The sequence below is a fragment of the Phoca vitulina genome, unplaced genomic scaffold, assembly GCF_004348235.1.
Source record: "Phoca vitulina isolate PV1807 unplaced genomic scaffold, GSC_HSeal_1.0 scaffold47, whole genome shotgun sequence".
NCBI classification, from domain to species: Eukaryota; Metazoa; Chordata; class Mammalia; order Carnivora; family Phocidae; genus Phoca; species Phoca vitulina.
Window position 1 is genome coordinate 12,482,353 of NW_022589750.1, and position 12,814 is coordinate 12,495,166.

The 12,814-nt window shown below is 57.8% G+C and overlaps 1 protein-coding gene across 1 annotated transcript in view; it reads left to right on the forward strand.

The window, feature by feature from the left end:
- Positions 1-12,814, forward strand: part of MAP2K3 (mitogen-activated protein kinase kinase 3) — a 30,167-nt gene that overhangs the window by 14,428 nt on the left and 2,925 nt on the right. The window contains exons 2-10 of the mRNA XM_032431909.1: positions 1,259-1,325; positions 1,717-1,765; positions 2,754-2,867; positions 3,086-3,205; positions 4,552-4,668; positions 5,703-5,754; positions 7,383-7,510; positions 8,031-8,108; positions 12,285-12,424. Coding sequence (XP_032287800.1) covers positions 1,259-1,325; positions 1,717-1,765; positions 2,754-2,867; positions 3,086-3,205; positions 4,552-4,668; positions 5,703-5,754; positions 7,383-7,510; positions 8,031-8,108; positions 12,285-12,424 — 865 coding nt within the window. The remainder of the gene's footprint in view (positions 1-1,258; positions 1,326-1,716; positions 1,766-2,753; positions 2,868-3,085; positions 3,206-4,551; positions 4,669-5,702; positions 5,755-7,382; positions 7,511-8,030; positions 8,109-12,284; positions 12,425-12,814) is intronic.

Consider the following 12,814-nt stretch of genomic DNA (forward strand, 5'->3'; position numbering starts at 1 on the left):
CGCACGCTGGACACCCGGTCACCCTTTCTCAGCCAGCCCAGCAGGCGTGGGCATGGGGTCCTGGAGAGGCGACGCCCCTCTCCCGCCCTTAGGAGCCTGCCCGGTGCCCTGGGGAGGGAAGCGACTTGCCGGGGCGCCTGTGGGGGGGGGCGGCAAAGGCAAGAACTTTGTGCAGTTGGCAGAGTGCCAGGCACCAGGCTTCGGCCAGCGAGTCCCCAGCCTGCGTCTGTCCGAACTTCCCAGCCACCCCTGAGGTGACAGATGAGCAAAGGGAAGCTCAGAAGAGGGGTGGGCTGCAGAGCTGGGACCTGAAAGGAGCTCTGTGTGCCTCGGAGGCCCCCCACCAAGGTTAGTGCCACAGTGGGAGAAGGAGGCCGCGTCAGTTTGCTCGCACCATGGGCTGGGGGCTTCACAGACACTTCCTGTCTGACCGTCCTGGAGGCCAGAAGTCCCATCAGGGTGCCGGCGGGCTGGTTCTCCCTCTGAGGCTGTGAGGGAGGGGCCCGTTCCAGGCCTCTCTCCTAGCTTCTGGATTCCTTAGGGACTCCCTGGCTTGCAGATGGCCGTCTTCCCCCCTCATGTCTCCTCACATCGTCTTCCATCTGTGCATATCTGTCTCTGTGTCTGCCTTTCTCCTTTTCTAAGGCCACCAGTCCTACTGGATTAGAGCCCACCCTCGTGACCTCATTTTAACTTGATCATCTCTGTAAAGACTCCATCTCCAAGTTAGCGTAACGCTCTGAGGTACCAGCGCTTAGGACTTCGAGACACGGGTGTGGTAGGGGCACAGTTCAGCCCTCACCAGGCACTTAGGACGCAGGGCTTCTGCAGGGCGTGGGAGCAGAGGCCCTGGGCAGGGTTTTGGCTGCTCGGACCCGGCCCTACTCCCTCGGGGGGTGCCCAGTGGTAGCCTGATGTGTGCCCCATGGGGGCAGATCTGCGATGGAGTGACCTTCCTTGGAGGTATGCTCTGGAGGCACCATCTTTCCTCGGGCGGTTGTGGGGTGACTACCCAAGGCCAGCTTCCAGGAGGGCCAGTGGGGCTTGAGCTGGGGACATCCTCTGGGTACCCAGAGGCTCCAGGCCCCCCTCAGAGCATTGCCCCCACTGACCCTCAGCACCTGTATCTGTCCTCGCGGCCCCTTGAGGGCAGGGGGCCTGGGTCATCTCTGACCCCAGGTTTGTCCAGCCTAGGAGTGCCCCAGGGATGTCGATAGACTGAGCATTGACCAGATGCCTCACCTTCTCTCCATTTTAGGGAAATCCAAAAGGAAGAAGGATATACGGATATCCTTCGTGTCCAAGCCGCCCGTACCCAACCCCACGTGAGTCTACCTCAGTTTCTCCCCTGGCTCAGCCTGGAGAGGCTTCCTGGAGGGGGCCCAGGGGAGGGGAGCAGGCAGGGGGGTGGGGGCAGCGTGTCCCGGATAGCACCTCCTATGAACTGGGCCCTGGGGGGGGTGGCCACGGGGGCTCCCAGGCATCACACATCTGCGCTGTGTGGCCTTTCTTGCCCATCTCCGAGATGGAAGGGTGAGGCTCTGGCCACGTCCGTGTGACCACGCCCTGCATCCGGCACAGCAGGGGCTCAGTGACTGAGCCTAGCTGCCTGGAGGAGCACCACCTCCCTCGGGGACGGGACGGGTCTCTGGCTCCTCTGCCAGGCTGGTTTGCTGCTTCTCGCTGAGGCTCATGGGGTCTGCTTCCTCCCCACAGACCCCCCCGGAACCTTGACTCCCGGACCTTCATCACCATCGGAGACAGGGTAGGTGCCAGCTGCGCACCTGGGCGGGGCCTTCGGGGTCGGAGCCTCAGTGTTTTCATGTGACACGCGGGCCCACGCTGACCCTGTAGGGCCACTGGGAGGTGGCCGTGGGTGGTGGAAGGAGCTGGGCTTTGGAGAGCAGCCTCACTCCCCAGACGCTGGCTGTGTGGCCCTGGGCTGGCCACTGTCAGACCCTCTCATCTGGAATGGGGACAGTGGCCTGCCTCACAGGGCCTGGAGAGCCCGAGCTGCCATGAAGTTTCCCGATCTCAGAGTTGGGGTCCTGGGGCCACCGGTGCTCACATCACTGTGGGAATGGTGTGTCGAATGTGCGGACTCCCGGCTCTAGCCTCAGAGGCAGCCCCTGGGCACCTGCCTTGCACACGCACCTCCTGACGGCTTGCTCACCAGGGACTGAGGTCCTGGCTCAGGGACTGTGCTTCCCGCACAGGCAGAGACCCACTGTGGCTGCCAGCCCCTCCCAGGCTCATTCCCTCCCGATACGTGTCAGTGGGCCGTGCCCAGCTTTCTTGTCTGCCGTACAGCAGAGGGTAGGAGGGAGCGCAGGTGGCCTCGGGCGACACTGCTCACCGTGAGGGCAAGACCTTTGTTCTGGTCTCTCTGTCTCTAGTGCCTAAAACAGGAAGGCGCACATAGTAGGGACTCAACGAATACTGGGTGAATGAATGATTCCGTCCCACCACCTGAATGGGGTGCGGGGCAAGAGGGAAAGGGCATCTCTGGAGCTCCGTGTGCCGGCTGGGGGCATTTCATAGGCAGTGGAATTTATCCCGTGCAGTAGCCTTGCACGTTGGCCTGTGCTTTTATGGAGAGCAGCGTGAGTCCGAGAGGTGGAGTGACTCGCCCCAGGTCACACAGCAGAAGGTGGTTCGTGTAAGCTTCGAGCTCAGATCTAACTGGCTCTTTCCTCTTTCTGCTGCCCCAGCACTCTCCTGACTTGTGGCCTCTCTTTTTTCTGTCCCCCAAGAACTTTGAGGTGGAGGCTGATGACCTGGTGACCATCTCGGAGCTGGGCCGTGGGGCCTACGGGGTGGTGGAGAAGGTGCGGCATAACCAGAGCGGCACCATCATGGCCGTTAAGGTGAGCAGGGCCCCGCGCTGGCCCAGCCCAGCCCAGCCCAGCCCAGCCAGGGAGCTTTGGGCCAGGGGACACTTGGGAGGCTTCCTGGAGGAGGCACGGGGGCTGAGCCTGTGGTACGGCCCCTGGGTACCCCTTGGAGCTCCTAGTCCTCCTGCAAGGGGTGGGGGGTGGTCGCCCTCTGCCGCATGGCCCCTGAACCGTAGCCCTCTGTCCCGCAGCGGATCCGGGCCACCGTGAACTCACAGGAGCAGAAGCGTCTGCTCATGGACTTGGACATCAACATGCGCACGGTCGACTGCTTCTACACCGTCACCTTCTATGGGGCCCTGTTCAGAGAGGTGCGGCCCTGCTGGGTGGGTGGGAGGTGGGGGCTGGGCTGCAGGCTGGGCGCGCAGGCTGCCCCCCGGCTTCGCTCTGCACACCTGCGCCCCGTCCAGCTGCCCCGCCGTCCGCTGTTGCTCACTGGGCCCCCAGCAGACGCTGGCTCAGCGCCCCTGTGTGTGCCAGGTGCTAGGCACCGAGGGCATAAGACAGCACGTGCGGGGTTCGGGAGAGCTCATAGGACCCAGGCTGCACGGCTCTCCTGCTTCTTGCCGCGGTTTCCTCCTCTGTGTAATGAGGCCAGTCATCGTATCCACCTCACAAGGTCGTGTGAAGCTAAAGATGATGTGACCCAGGGCCTGGTACTCAGTCTGCCTCTGGGATCACGTGCTTGCTTCCCAGGCATCCAGGCTGGTGGGGTGGGTTTCCGAGCAGGGGCAGCCAAGGAGGTGGGCGAGGGTCCAGTTCTTGGTCTGTGGGCAGGACTGGTTGTGGGATGAGAGAAAAATCAAGGGTGATGCCAGGGGGTGTGGCTTGCTGCAGCCAGAAGACAGGCTCCTGCTGGGTGCTCCCTGAGCATCTACCAGGTCCCCAAGCGTGCTGGGTCAGTGCCTCCTTATCCGCTTGTCTGACCAGCTAAGCACCTCCTGTGTACCGGGGGCAGGCTGCTCGGCCCCTCACTGCGGGGGCGGGGGGTGGGCCAGACAGAGGTGTGCGGAGCGAAGGGGGGGTGGGGCAGCCTGCGCCTCACTGCATGCTGGGTCAGAGTTGGCAGGGAGGCACGTGGGTCTGCGGGTGCCCCAAGGAGATGCCATACCCAGCCTTCCTAGAAGACTGTCCTGAAAGATAGATAAGTTTGTGGGGGAGCTGGAAGTGGGGGAGGCCGAGCTTTGCAGGAGAAGAAGGGAACCATCTGTCAAGGCTAGAGCTAGGATGACCCGTGTGTGTTGGGGGCCATAACGGCTGAGGTTAGGAGGGTCTGCAGGGCTGGGTCATGGAGCTGAGCTATAGCTGGGCCTGAGAGCCCCCATTGGGAGGGACACAGTTAGGTGTGTGTTTTATCACTTCTTTCTGGAAACTGCCACAGAATTAGGGATCAGAGGGGGGAGACCAGAGGCAACAGAGCTGGGTGAGGCTGGGTGTGCTACCCACTAGTATAGACAAGCATGGAAGGTGGAGAAGCAGAAGTTGAAAGATTTGGGGGGCAGAATAGGAGGAGCTGGGAGCAGGCAGATGTGTCTGTGGGGAGGCCTTAGCAGCGCTGGAGAGTCAGGCACATGGTGACATGGCCCCAGGGCAGGCTATCCAGACACGGGTACCGCCTCGGGCTGACCTGGGCTGACCTCCAGGTGTCCTTCCACAGGGAGATGTGTGGATCTGCATGGAGCTCATGGACACGTCCCTGGACAAGTTCTACCGGAAGGTGCTCGATAAAAACATGACCATTCCGGAGGACATCCTGGGGGAAATTGCTGTGTCTGTAAGTGACCTTGGGCTTGGGAGGGGTTGGGGGATCCAGGTCCATAGCCAGGGGCCCCAGGCTTGCGCGAGCAGGCACAAAGCCTAGCCTCATGGTGATAGCTTGGGCAGAGCTGGGTCCTCAGTGGGGCCGTGAACCTGGGCGACTGCCCTCCAGGGACCCAACTCTCCCACCCTGGATCAGAGCCTTCTTGCTGAGGAGACCCCAGAGCCTGGGCTCCCAGAGCCACACAGATTTGAGATCTTGGATCTCTAGCTTTTGTGTGCCAACTCCTAAGCTTTCTACACCATTTTTTAAAAAAGGACTTAGTACTTACAACTTCCTTATGCCAAAAATGCCCTGAGACAGCTCACAGAGGTACAAGCTAAATTGGGGAGAAGCTTAGCATCCACAGTGTTTGCCCTTTGAGGTAAGATGTTTCTAGAGGAAGGTAGCAATGCTGGGCTTGAGCATCCTGGCAGCCAAAGGGAAAAAGGAAATGGAATCAGTTATACTGGTGCTTCTCAATCCTGATTGCATGTGGGAACATTGAAAACACACCTGTGCCAGAGTATCGACTCAGGATCTTTGGGGTAGTAGTCCAGGCTTCCCCACTGTGTGTCTTCCTGAGGGGAATGGCTCAAGCATACAGGCCTCTGGCTCTGCTAAAGGAGAGGAGCCGGGGATGCCACGGAAGGGCTGGGTTTTACCCAAGAGCCTGGTAGGGGTAGTGACAGCCCTTTGGAGGGGTCACAAGCCTGCGGTTCTGCAAGCTCTTGGGTACATCATTTCCCTGGTGAAGGCTTGGGCCTGAGACCCTGGACCACTTGGGTGGGAGGGAGAAAAGCAGGAGGCTGGGTGTTTCTGCACCAAGATCACCACGACACGGGTCAATGTTGGGATGCGGGCAAGAGCTGGGGTGGTAGGGCACTGGGGGGCGGATGTGGCCGAGGGAGACAGGTGGACATGGGCAGGGAGGCTTACTGCTGTGTGGTGGTGGACGGAACCAGGAATGACAGCAGCCTTGTCTTCTCTCCTCCTGCTCTGAACGCCAGATCGTGAGGGCACTGGAGCACCTGCACAGCAAGCTGTCCGTGATCCACAGAGGTCAGTGCCCTGCCGTTGCCCCGCCGGGAGGGGCCTGCAGCCCGCTCACAGGCACAGTCTCGCCCCTTTCTCAAGATGAGCCACCTGAGGTGTTAGGTAGTGAGGTGCCCGTTGGGGTCATGAGTTGAGCCTGCTTCCCAGTCTAGGCCAATGTCACTTCTCCAAGCCATTGTCTTCAGCTCCCACCCCCCTGCCCCGGTCCCAGCTGCACCGCCTCCCCCCAGCCACTCCTCTTAGGTCCTTAGGTTTGCTGGTACTCGGAGCAAGAATTGGACTTTGGTCCTGGGAATGCTGACTGAATTTGTTTTGACATAGCGTTTATGTATCGTGAAATGCACAGATCCATAGTTAACATTCGATGTATCTGTTCAGAGTTTACGCCCTCGTAACACTGGCCCCTTTCAAGATGCAGGATGTTTGTACCTTCTACCCCGCTCCAGAAAGTTCTCTGGGCCTTTCTTGGTCAGTCCCTGCCCCTACATCCCCCCTTTGCCTTTCATCTGATTTTTCCCACAGTAAATGAGTTTTACTTATTTTTGAACTTCATGTAAACAGATTCACATGGCCTCTTTCCAGCCTCTTTCACTTGGTCTAATGTTTCTGAGGCTCAGCTGGGTCGTGTGTCGTGGTTCCTTCCTTTTCCTTCTGAGTAGTTCACTTACCCGGACGTCCCGCTTCTCACAAAGTTGATTAGACCAAGCTTGCTTTGTCTCCTCTGCGGCCACCCCAGCACCCCCCACCCCCACCCCGGCCACCACCGTGGGCAGCTCAGCGTGGAACCTGCTGGTCCTTTTCTTGTGCATTTCTATCCTTCTGCGTGTCCCTGTAGGAAAACTTGGAGGTTGCATGTGTTCTGCGTGTGCTTTTGCTGGAAGATTCCCTGCTGTGTGGCCCGTAGCCACTCATTGTGGACCCCGAGTTGTAGTGTGGGCTCCCTTGTCCCGTGTTTGCGCTGCCACCCTGTGCCTCCTGGCCGAACCTCCCAGCCTCTCAGCATGGATGCTGGGTGGCTTCCGGGTTCTCAACCAGGCAGTGGTGCCATCCCCCCGCCAGAGCCCCAGCGCAGGAGGACCCCTGAGCTGGAGATTCTGCCAGGAAACAGGCCGAGTCTCCCCTCTGGACCTTATGTCCAGAGTGCTGATGGTGAGTGCAAAGATGAGGTCCTCGTAGAAACTCACTTCCTTCCCCACATGTGGCCAGTGGCCAGGGCGTGTTCTGGCTGCACTGCTCCCGTCTTTTTTCTTTCTTTTTTTTTTTAAAGATTTTATTTATTTATTTGACAGAGAGAGACACAGCGAGAGAGGGAACACAAGCAGGGGGAGTGGGAGAGGGAGAAGCAGGCTTCCCGCAGAGCAGGGAGCCCGATGCGGGGCTCGATCCCAGGACCCTGGGATCCTGACCTGAGCCGAAGGCAGACGCCTAACAACTGAGCCACCCAGGTGCCCCCACTGCTCCCGTCTTTGTGGTCTTGGACCGGGGCAGCGCCTCCCAGAGCCTAGTCCCTCCTCCACTCCCTGGGCCCTGGTATCATCGGCCCCTGGGGTGGCTGGGGCGTCAGAGGAGCTTTTGGCCTCCAGCAGTGCCCCACGACCCCAGAAAATAAAAAAGAGGTGTTCTATCCCTGGCAGACGTGAAGCCGTCCAATGTCCTCATCAACAAGGAGGGTCACGTGAAGATGTGCGATTTTGGGATTAGTGGCTACTTGGTGGATTCTGTAGCCAAAACGCTGGACGCTGGCTGCAAACCCTACATGGCTGTGAGTGGTCCCCACAACACTCTGAGTCCCCCCACAGCTGAGGTTCAGGAGGGACGCGCCTGCGAGATTGTGGTCAGGCCGTGTCCTCTGTCCATTGGGGACAGAGCCTTCCTGAGGCCCTGCATTTCCTGCCACCTAGCCTGGCCAAGCAACCCCTCTTTACCCCTGGTATTAGCTGTGCCCAAAATGCCCGTTTGGATGATAAATTTCATGAACACCCACATGGAGGTGACTTGTGCGATTTGTGTAGGTCTGAGCCCTCTCCCACTATCCTGAGGGTGCCCCCCTTCCCTAGGCAGGGGTAGCTGTGAGGCATGATTTGGGCCTTTACCACAAGACCCTGGCCCTCACTGGCCTCAGTTTTCTCCCCTGCTGTGGGGGGCTGGGGTGGGTAGGATTAGCACTGATCCTTCTGTTTGGGGTGGGGGAGGAAAGGTCTAGCTGAGGGAAACTTGGGTGGCCCCTACTCTAGCCCCTCGCTGGGAGGTGGGTGTTCACGCCTCACTGATCCCTTTTACAGCCCGAGAGGATCAACCCGGAGCTGAACCAGAAGGGCTACAATGTCAAGTCTGATGTCTGGAGCCTCGGCATCACCATGGTAACGGTTTGCAGCTGGGCCCAGCCCTTGCTGGTCGGGTGGGGCCTGGGTGGGGCCATGCTCAGTCCGTGAGCTTTTGGTGGGCGCATCAAATGATTTAGGCCTGGAAAAAAGTGTTGGCTTCACAATCTGAGAAGAAAACGTGCCATCAAAACTTATGGTGTATCTAAGGGGATATCTACAGTGATGTTATGCCCTTTCCTAGTGGGGAGGTGTGTCCTTCATGAAAGTTCTCGACAGCTTGTGATAACTTGTCTATTAGACTTTAGCCAGAGCTCTTGGTACTTGTTGAGAAATCACAGCCAATTCCAAATTAAGTGAGCTCCTGGTACCCAAATAATTTAGAGCAAAATGGCAAAAATATTAAGAAAATTGTTTTCTTTCGCAGCAAGAAGTTTGTTGCTTGTGAGGTCCTGGTGCATTTGCTTGAGTGTGGTGGGGTGCGGTGGGTGGGCTGTTAGTCCTGGGGCTGTGGGGGTGGGAGGGGTGAGGGCAGGTGCCCAGCCCTTAGCTCAGCTGGGATGGCTACATATGAGGTCCAGGAGGAGAGCTGGGGGCTTTCTAGAACTGCCCAGTGAACGCCTGCCCCTGCCTGAGTCAGGGCTTGGCTCAGGTGTGGGTCAAGGTTTAATTAGATACCAATTGAGAAAGCCCATTCTGGTACCCATGTGGAGAATGGGCTGAAGGGACAGGAAAAAGACCAGAATGCATGTTTTTCCCCGCTTGGATACCTGGGAAAACGTTGCTGTCATGGTGGCCCCAGTATGCCCAAGGGACCGACGGAGCTGGCTGAGGGGTCATCTGCCTCCATCCCCATCCCCACCATTGGAGCTAATGGGGAGTGCCCGCAGTGTGGATGTTTCCGTGGTATCCTCACCCTCCCTGCCCCAGCCCCTTTGGCCTCCTGGTGTTGCGGGCGGGGTACAAGCGGTAATCCAAAACCAAACCAGGATCATACCTAGTGGGAAGGGGTGTGGAGAGGAGAGACTCAGGGGTGGGAGCAGAGCAGCACAAGCTTCTGAGGAGGTAGGGGAGGGCCCTGCAGGACTCTGGGGGCAACAGCCCTGAGGTGGGGGGGGGCCCCTAGTGTGTGCCTTCGGGGCCAGATTCAAGGGCAGGTCAGAGAAGTGGTGGGTGGGAGTTCAGGGTCAACGTAGATGTTTTGGATCGTACTGATAATGCAGTTTGACTATCCTAACCCCCCTCCTCATCGTGTGACCATAACCGTGTAAGCGGTGTCTGTTCGCAGTGACTGAGAAAGGATCAAAAGCAAAATCGTATTGTCAGAGACACGGAATTGGGTGATACCTTCCATTTTTCTTAATACTGCTGACACAATCCTTTTTCAAGTGAACGGTTTTCTTTTTGAAGCAGAGAGGAATGTTCAAAGTCTGAAGGTGCACGCTGTACCTGCAGATAAGAGTCTCCCAACTCCTGAGTTAAAAAATAAGAGCAAATTCTTGCTGGATTGCCAGATGACACAGAACTGGTTGGATGTTAGAGACCCTACTCGTGACCACTTGACACATAACACAGCCTGCTCCCCTCCCTCCATCCCTTCCTCCCATCCATCTGTCTGTCTGTCATGACTGGGGACGCACCACATCCCACTGACGTTCTCATGTCCCCGCTGGAACTTGGGCAAGCCCCTGCTAAGTGCATATTTGAGTTAGCAGGTGCTCCAGAACTTGGTGACAGAAACCGACGGTAGTTCAGTATTTCTCACGGTTCTGCAATCTGGGTTGGACTAGCTGGGCAGTTGTGCCACGCCCCCTGGCTCTGGCTGGGGTCAGGGCTGGGCTGGAAGGTCCAGGAGGGCTTTGCAAACGTGGGGCCTCCATGTGACTTCCTCCCGGCCAGCTGCTTGCTGGGTTCGAGGGTGGTTGCCGTCTGCGGTGGCCGGCTTCTGCGCGAGAGGGGCTCTGAGCTGCCCGTCCCAGGACTGGCACCTTGTGCTTCTGCCTCGTTCTGTTCTCAGAGCATCGCAGGGCAGGCCAAGGTCAAGGGGAAATAGAGTCCGTGTCTGGATGGGGGACTAGCGTGCCGGTATCGGAGAAGCTGCGCCCGCAGCCTAGGAACCCGGCTGCCCCAGTACAGGTTAGGTTTTTCCCCCAGAAGTTACGAAAGTCATAGAAACGCCCATCTAAAAACAGAGGAAAAGTAAAAGGAAGACAAAAGTCATCAAAGACACGTAGCCCCTTCTGCCTACCGTCCACTGCCAACATTGTCCATTTCCTTCTAGATGTTGTCTGTGGCTTTTATTTTGCTTTTTTCACTTAGCACCACATCACTCGTATTTCTCTGGATTGTTAGAAACCCCTGTAGGCATCTCTTCAAGAGACTCCACACCATCTGCTACCATCTCCCCAGCCAGTCCCTCATGTGGCACGGCTCACTTGTTTCTGGGTTTCTCGTTCCTTTCGAAGTCCCTGGCCGGCCCTGGGGGAGGGACCGGTGAAGCCTTGGGTGCCGGGCCTGCCACTGCAGGGGGTTCTCTCCAGGCCTCCGAGCCCAGCCCGGGGAGCCGTCTGCGGGCACGTGAGCACAGCCACGGGACATACGCGATGAGATTGGGAAGGCTCTTGGCCCTGACAGGTGTCAATCAGGTGCTGATCATGTGAACACCTGCATGGGCTGTCACGGAGCATGGCCCTCAAGGTCATGGCCGAGACTCAGCTGCCCTGCTGCAGGCCGGTCCGTGGTGCTGAGTGTTGGCACTGCTTCTTAATAGTCTCTGGTCCAAATCCCACCACACCGTGCATTTTGTGCCCAGAGGCTGTTTTGTTTTGTTTTGCATATTTTGAGCTCTTTAGACAAAATTACCAGGAAAAAAGGATTACAAGGTCAAGAGTCTGGACAGTTTTCTGTTTTCCTAATGGTAACTCTGGCAGCCACTGGGTCCTTCCGTGGAAACCCACACAGGACCTTCACTTCTGCTACTTGGAATCGGTACGTTCTAGGAAAAAGCACCCTGAATCTGGCCTGCGGAAGTACACACCGGATCACAGCCCTGCCCGCTGCAGTTCGCACACCCTCCTTCTGTGGGGTGTGTTTATGTCTTGGCTGGAAAGGGGCCTGCAGCCTAATGGGAAGGCTCTTTCTGAGCACAATAATTAGTGAGCTCTTCAGGCGCCAGGTGCCAGCACGAAGCATTTGTTTGAGCTGAGGTCTCTTGTGTTCATTATGGTGATTATGGCCTGTCAGTGAGAAGTCTCTGTGCTATTCCAGGCGGGGCTTGGGCTGACCTGATTTTTTTTTTAACTTGGCAGTCAAAATCAGAGCCCAGAGTTTGTGGCAGGATAGCCGGTCTTTTCCACAAATGACTTCCCGCCAACTGTAGGCGAGGCATGTAGCTGGGGGCCTGGCGTGGCTGCAGAGGCCAGGTGGCCTCGATGTCACCTGCAGGGAGCTCCAGGTTCAGCAGGATTGACAAGGCCTCGGTGGCCGTGTGTCCAGGGCGGACGCAGGGAGGGGGAAGTCTTCCCGGAGGAGGAGGCCTCGCAGGTGGGTCCTGCAGGAGACTGCTGGATGCAAGGGGCGGGGGGCGGGGGGTAGGGGAAGGAGCCCTGCAAACTTCAGTTCCTGACGGGCCCCGGGGGGCTGTGGCCAAAGCGAAGGAGCTGACCAGCGCAGGCCTCACTGTCTACAGCTTTGGGGAGAGACAGGCCTGTGCGGATAATTTCCCTTCCCATTTGCCTGCTCTGTCATAACAACCGCCCAAATACACGGCAGCAGATACTGAAGACCCCATGGAGACGGTAGGGAGGGGGAGGCCTGTGGCGAGGGGGGGCCTGCCCCACGTGCCTTTGCCGACTGCTGCCTGGGGGAAGGTGTCCCAGGCTTGTCAGCTCCTCTGATTTTTCCAGATTAGCTGGAACATGGGTTTTCATGTAAAGCCTTCTGAATTTAGGTTGTTTCAAAGCCCGATGATACTCCCACCGTCACAACCCCGGGCTGGATTTGCTTCGGGAGCCATAGTCTATGCCGGCTGGGTCAGAGGAACCGACTATTGCTGTTCCCCCAGCTCTGATCTTTGTTCTGATGTCATGTGTCCGCCCCTCAACCTGCCTGTGGCCCAGCTTTGGGCGACAGGCCAGGCCAGGCGGGTTCCCCACCTGCCCTGCCTCCCGGGGCCGGGTGTGCGCGCGTCTGACCCCCGCTGCTGCCTCGCTGCAGATCGAGATGGCCATCCTCCGCTTTCCGTACGAATCCTGGGGGACTCCGTTCCAGCAGCTGAAGCAGGTGGTGGAAGAGCCATCTCCCCAGCTCCCAGCTGACCGTTTCTCTCCTGAGTTTGTGGACTTCACTGCGCAGTGGTGAGTCGGCAGCCCTCCCGAGCCCCAGGCGGCCCCCCTCCCTGCCCCGGCCCGATTCCAGCTCCGCCCTGTGCCCGGTCCCCTTCTCCTTTAGCAAATAAACACCCAAACGACATAGCATCAAAATACGCAGGGCAGAAATAGAGCACAAGGAAAATCTGGCAAACGATGGTCCTTGGGGAGATTTTGATAACAGTCCTTCTAGAACCAGACAGACCAGGTAGCCCGGAAAAGAAAACAAAACGCAGATGGAGGACCTGAATAGCATAAACAGAGTTGCTTTAGTGATGTTTAGAACTTTGTACCAAGTTAAAGAATGCCCATGGGAGTTTTCTTAAAAAAAAAAAAAAAAAAAGATATATATATATATATATATATATATATATATAT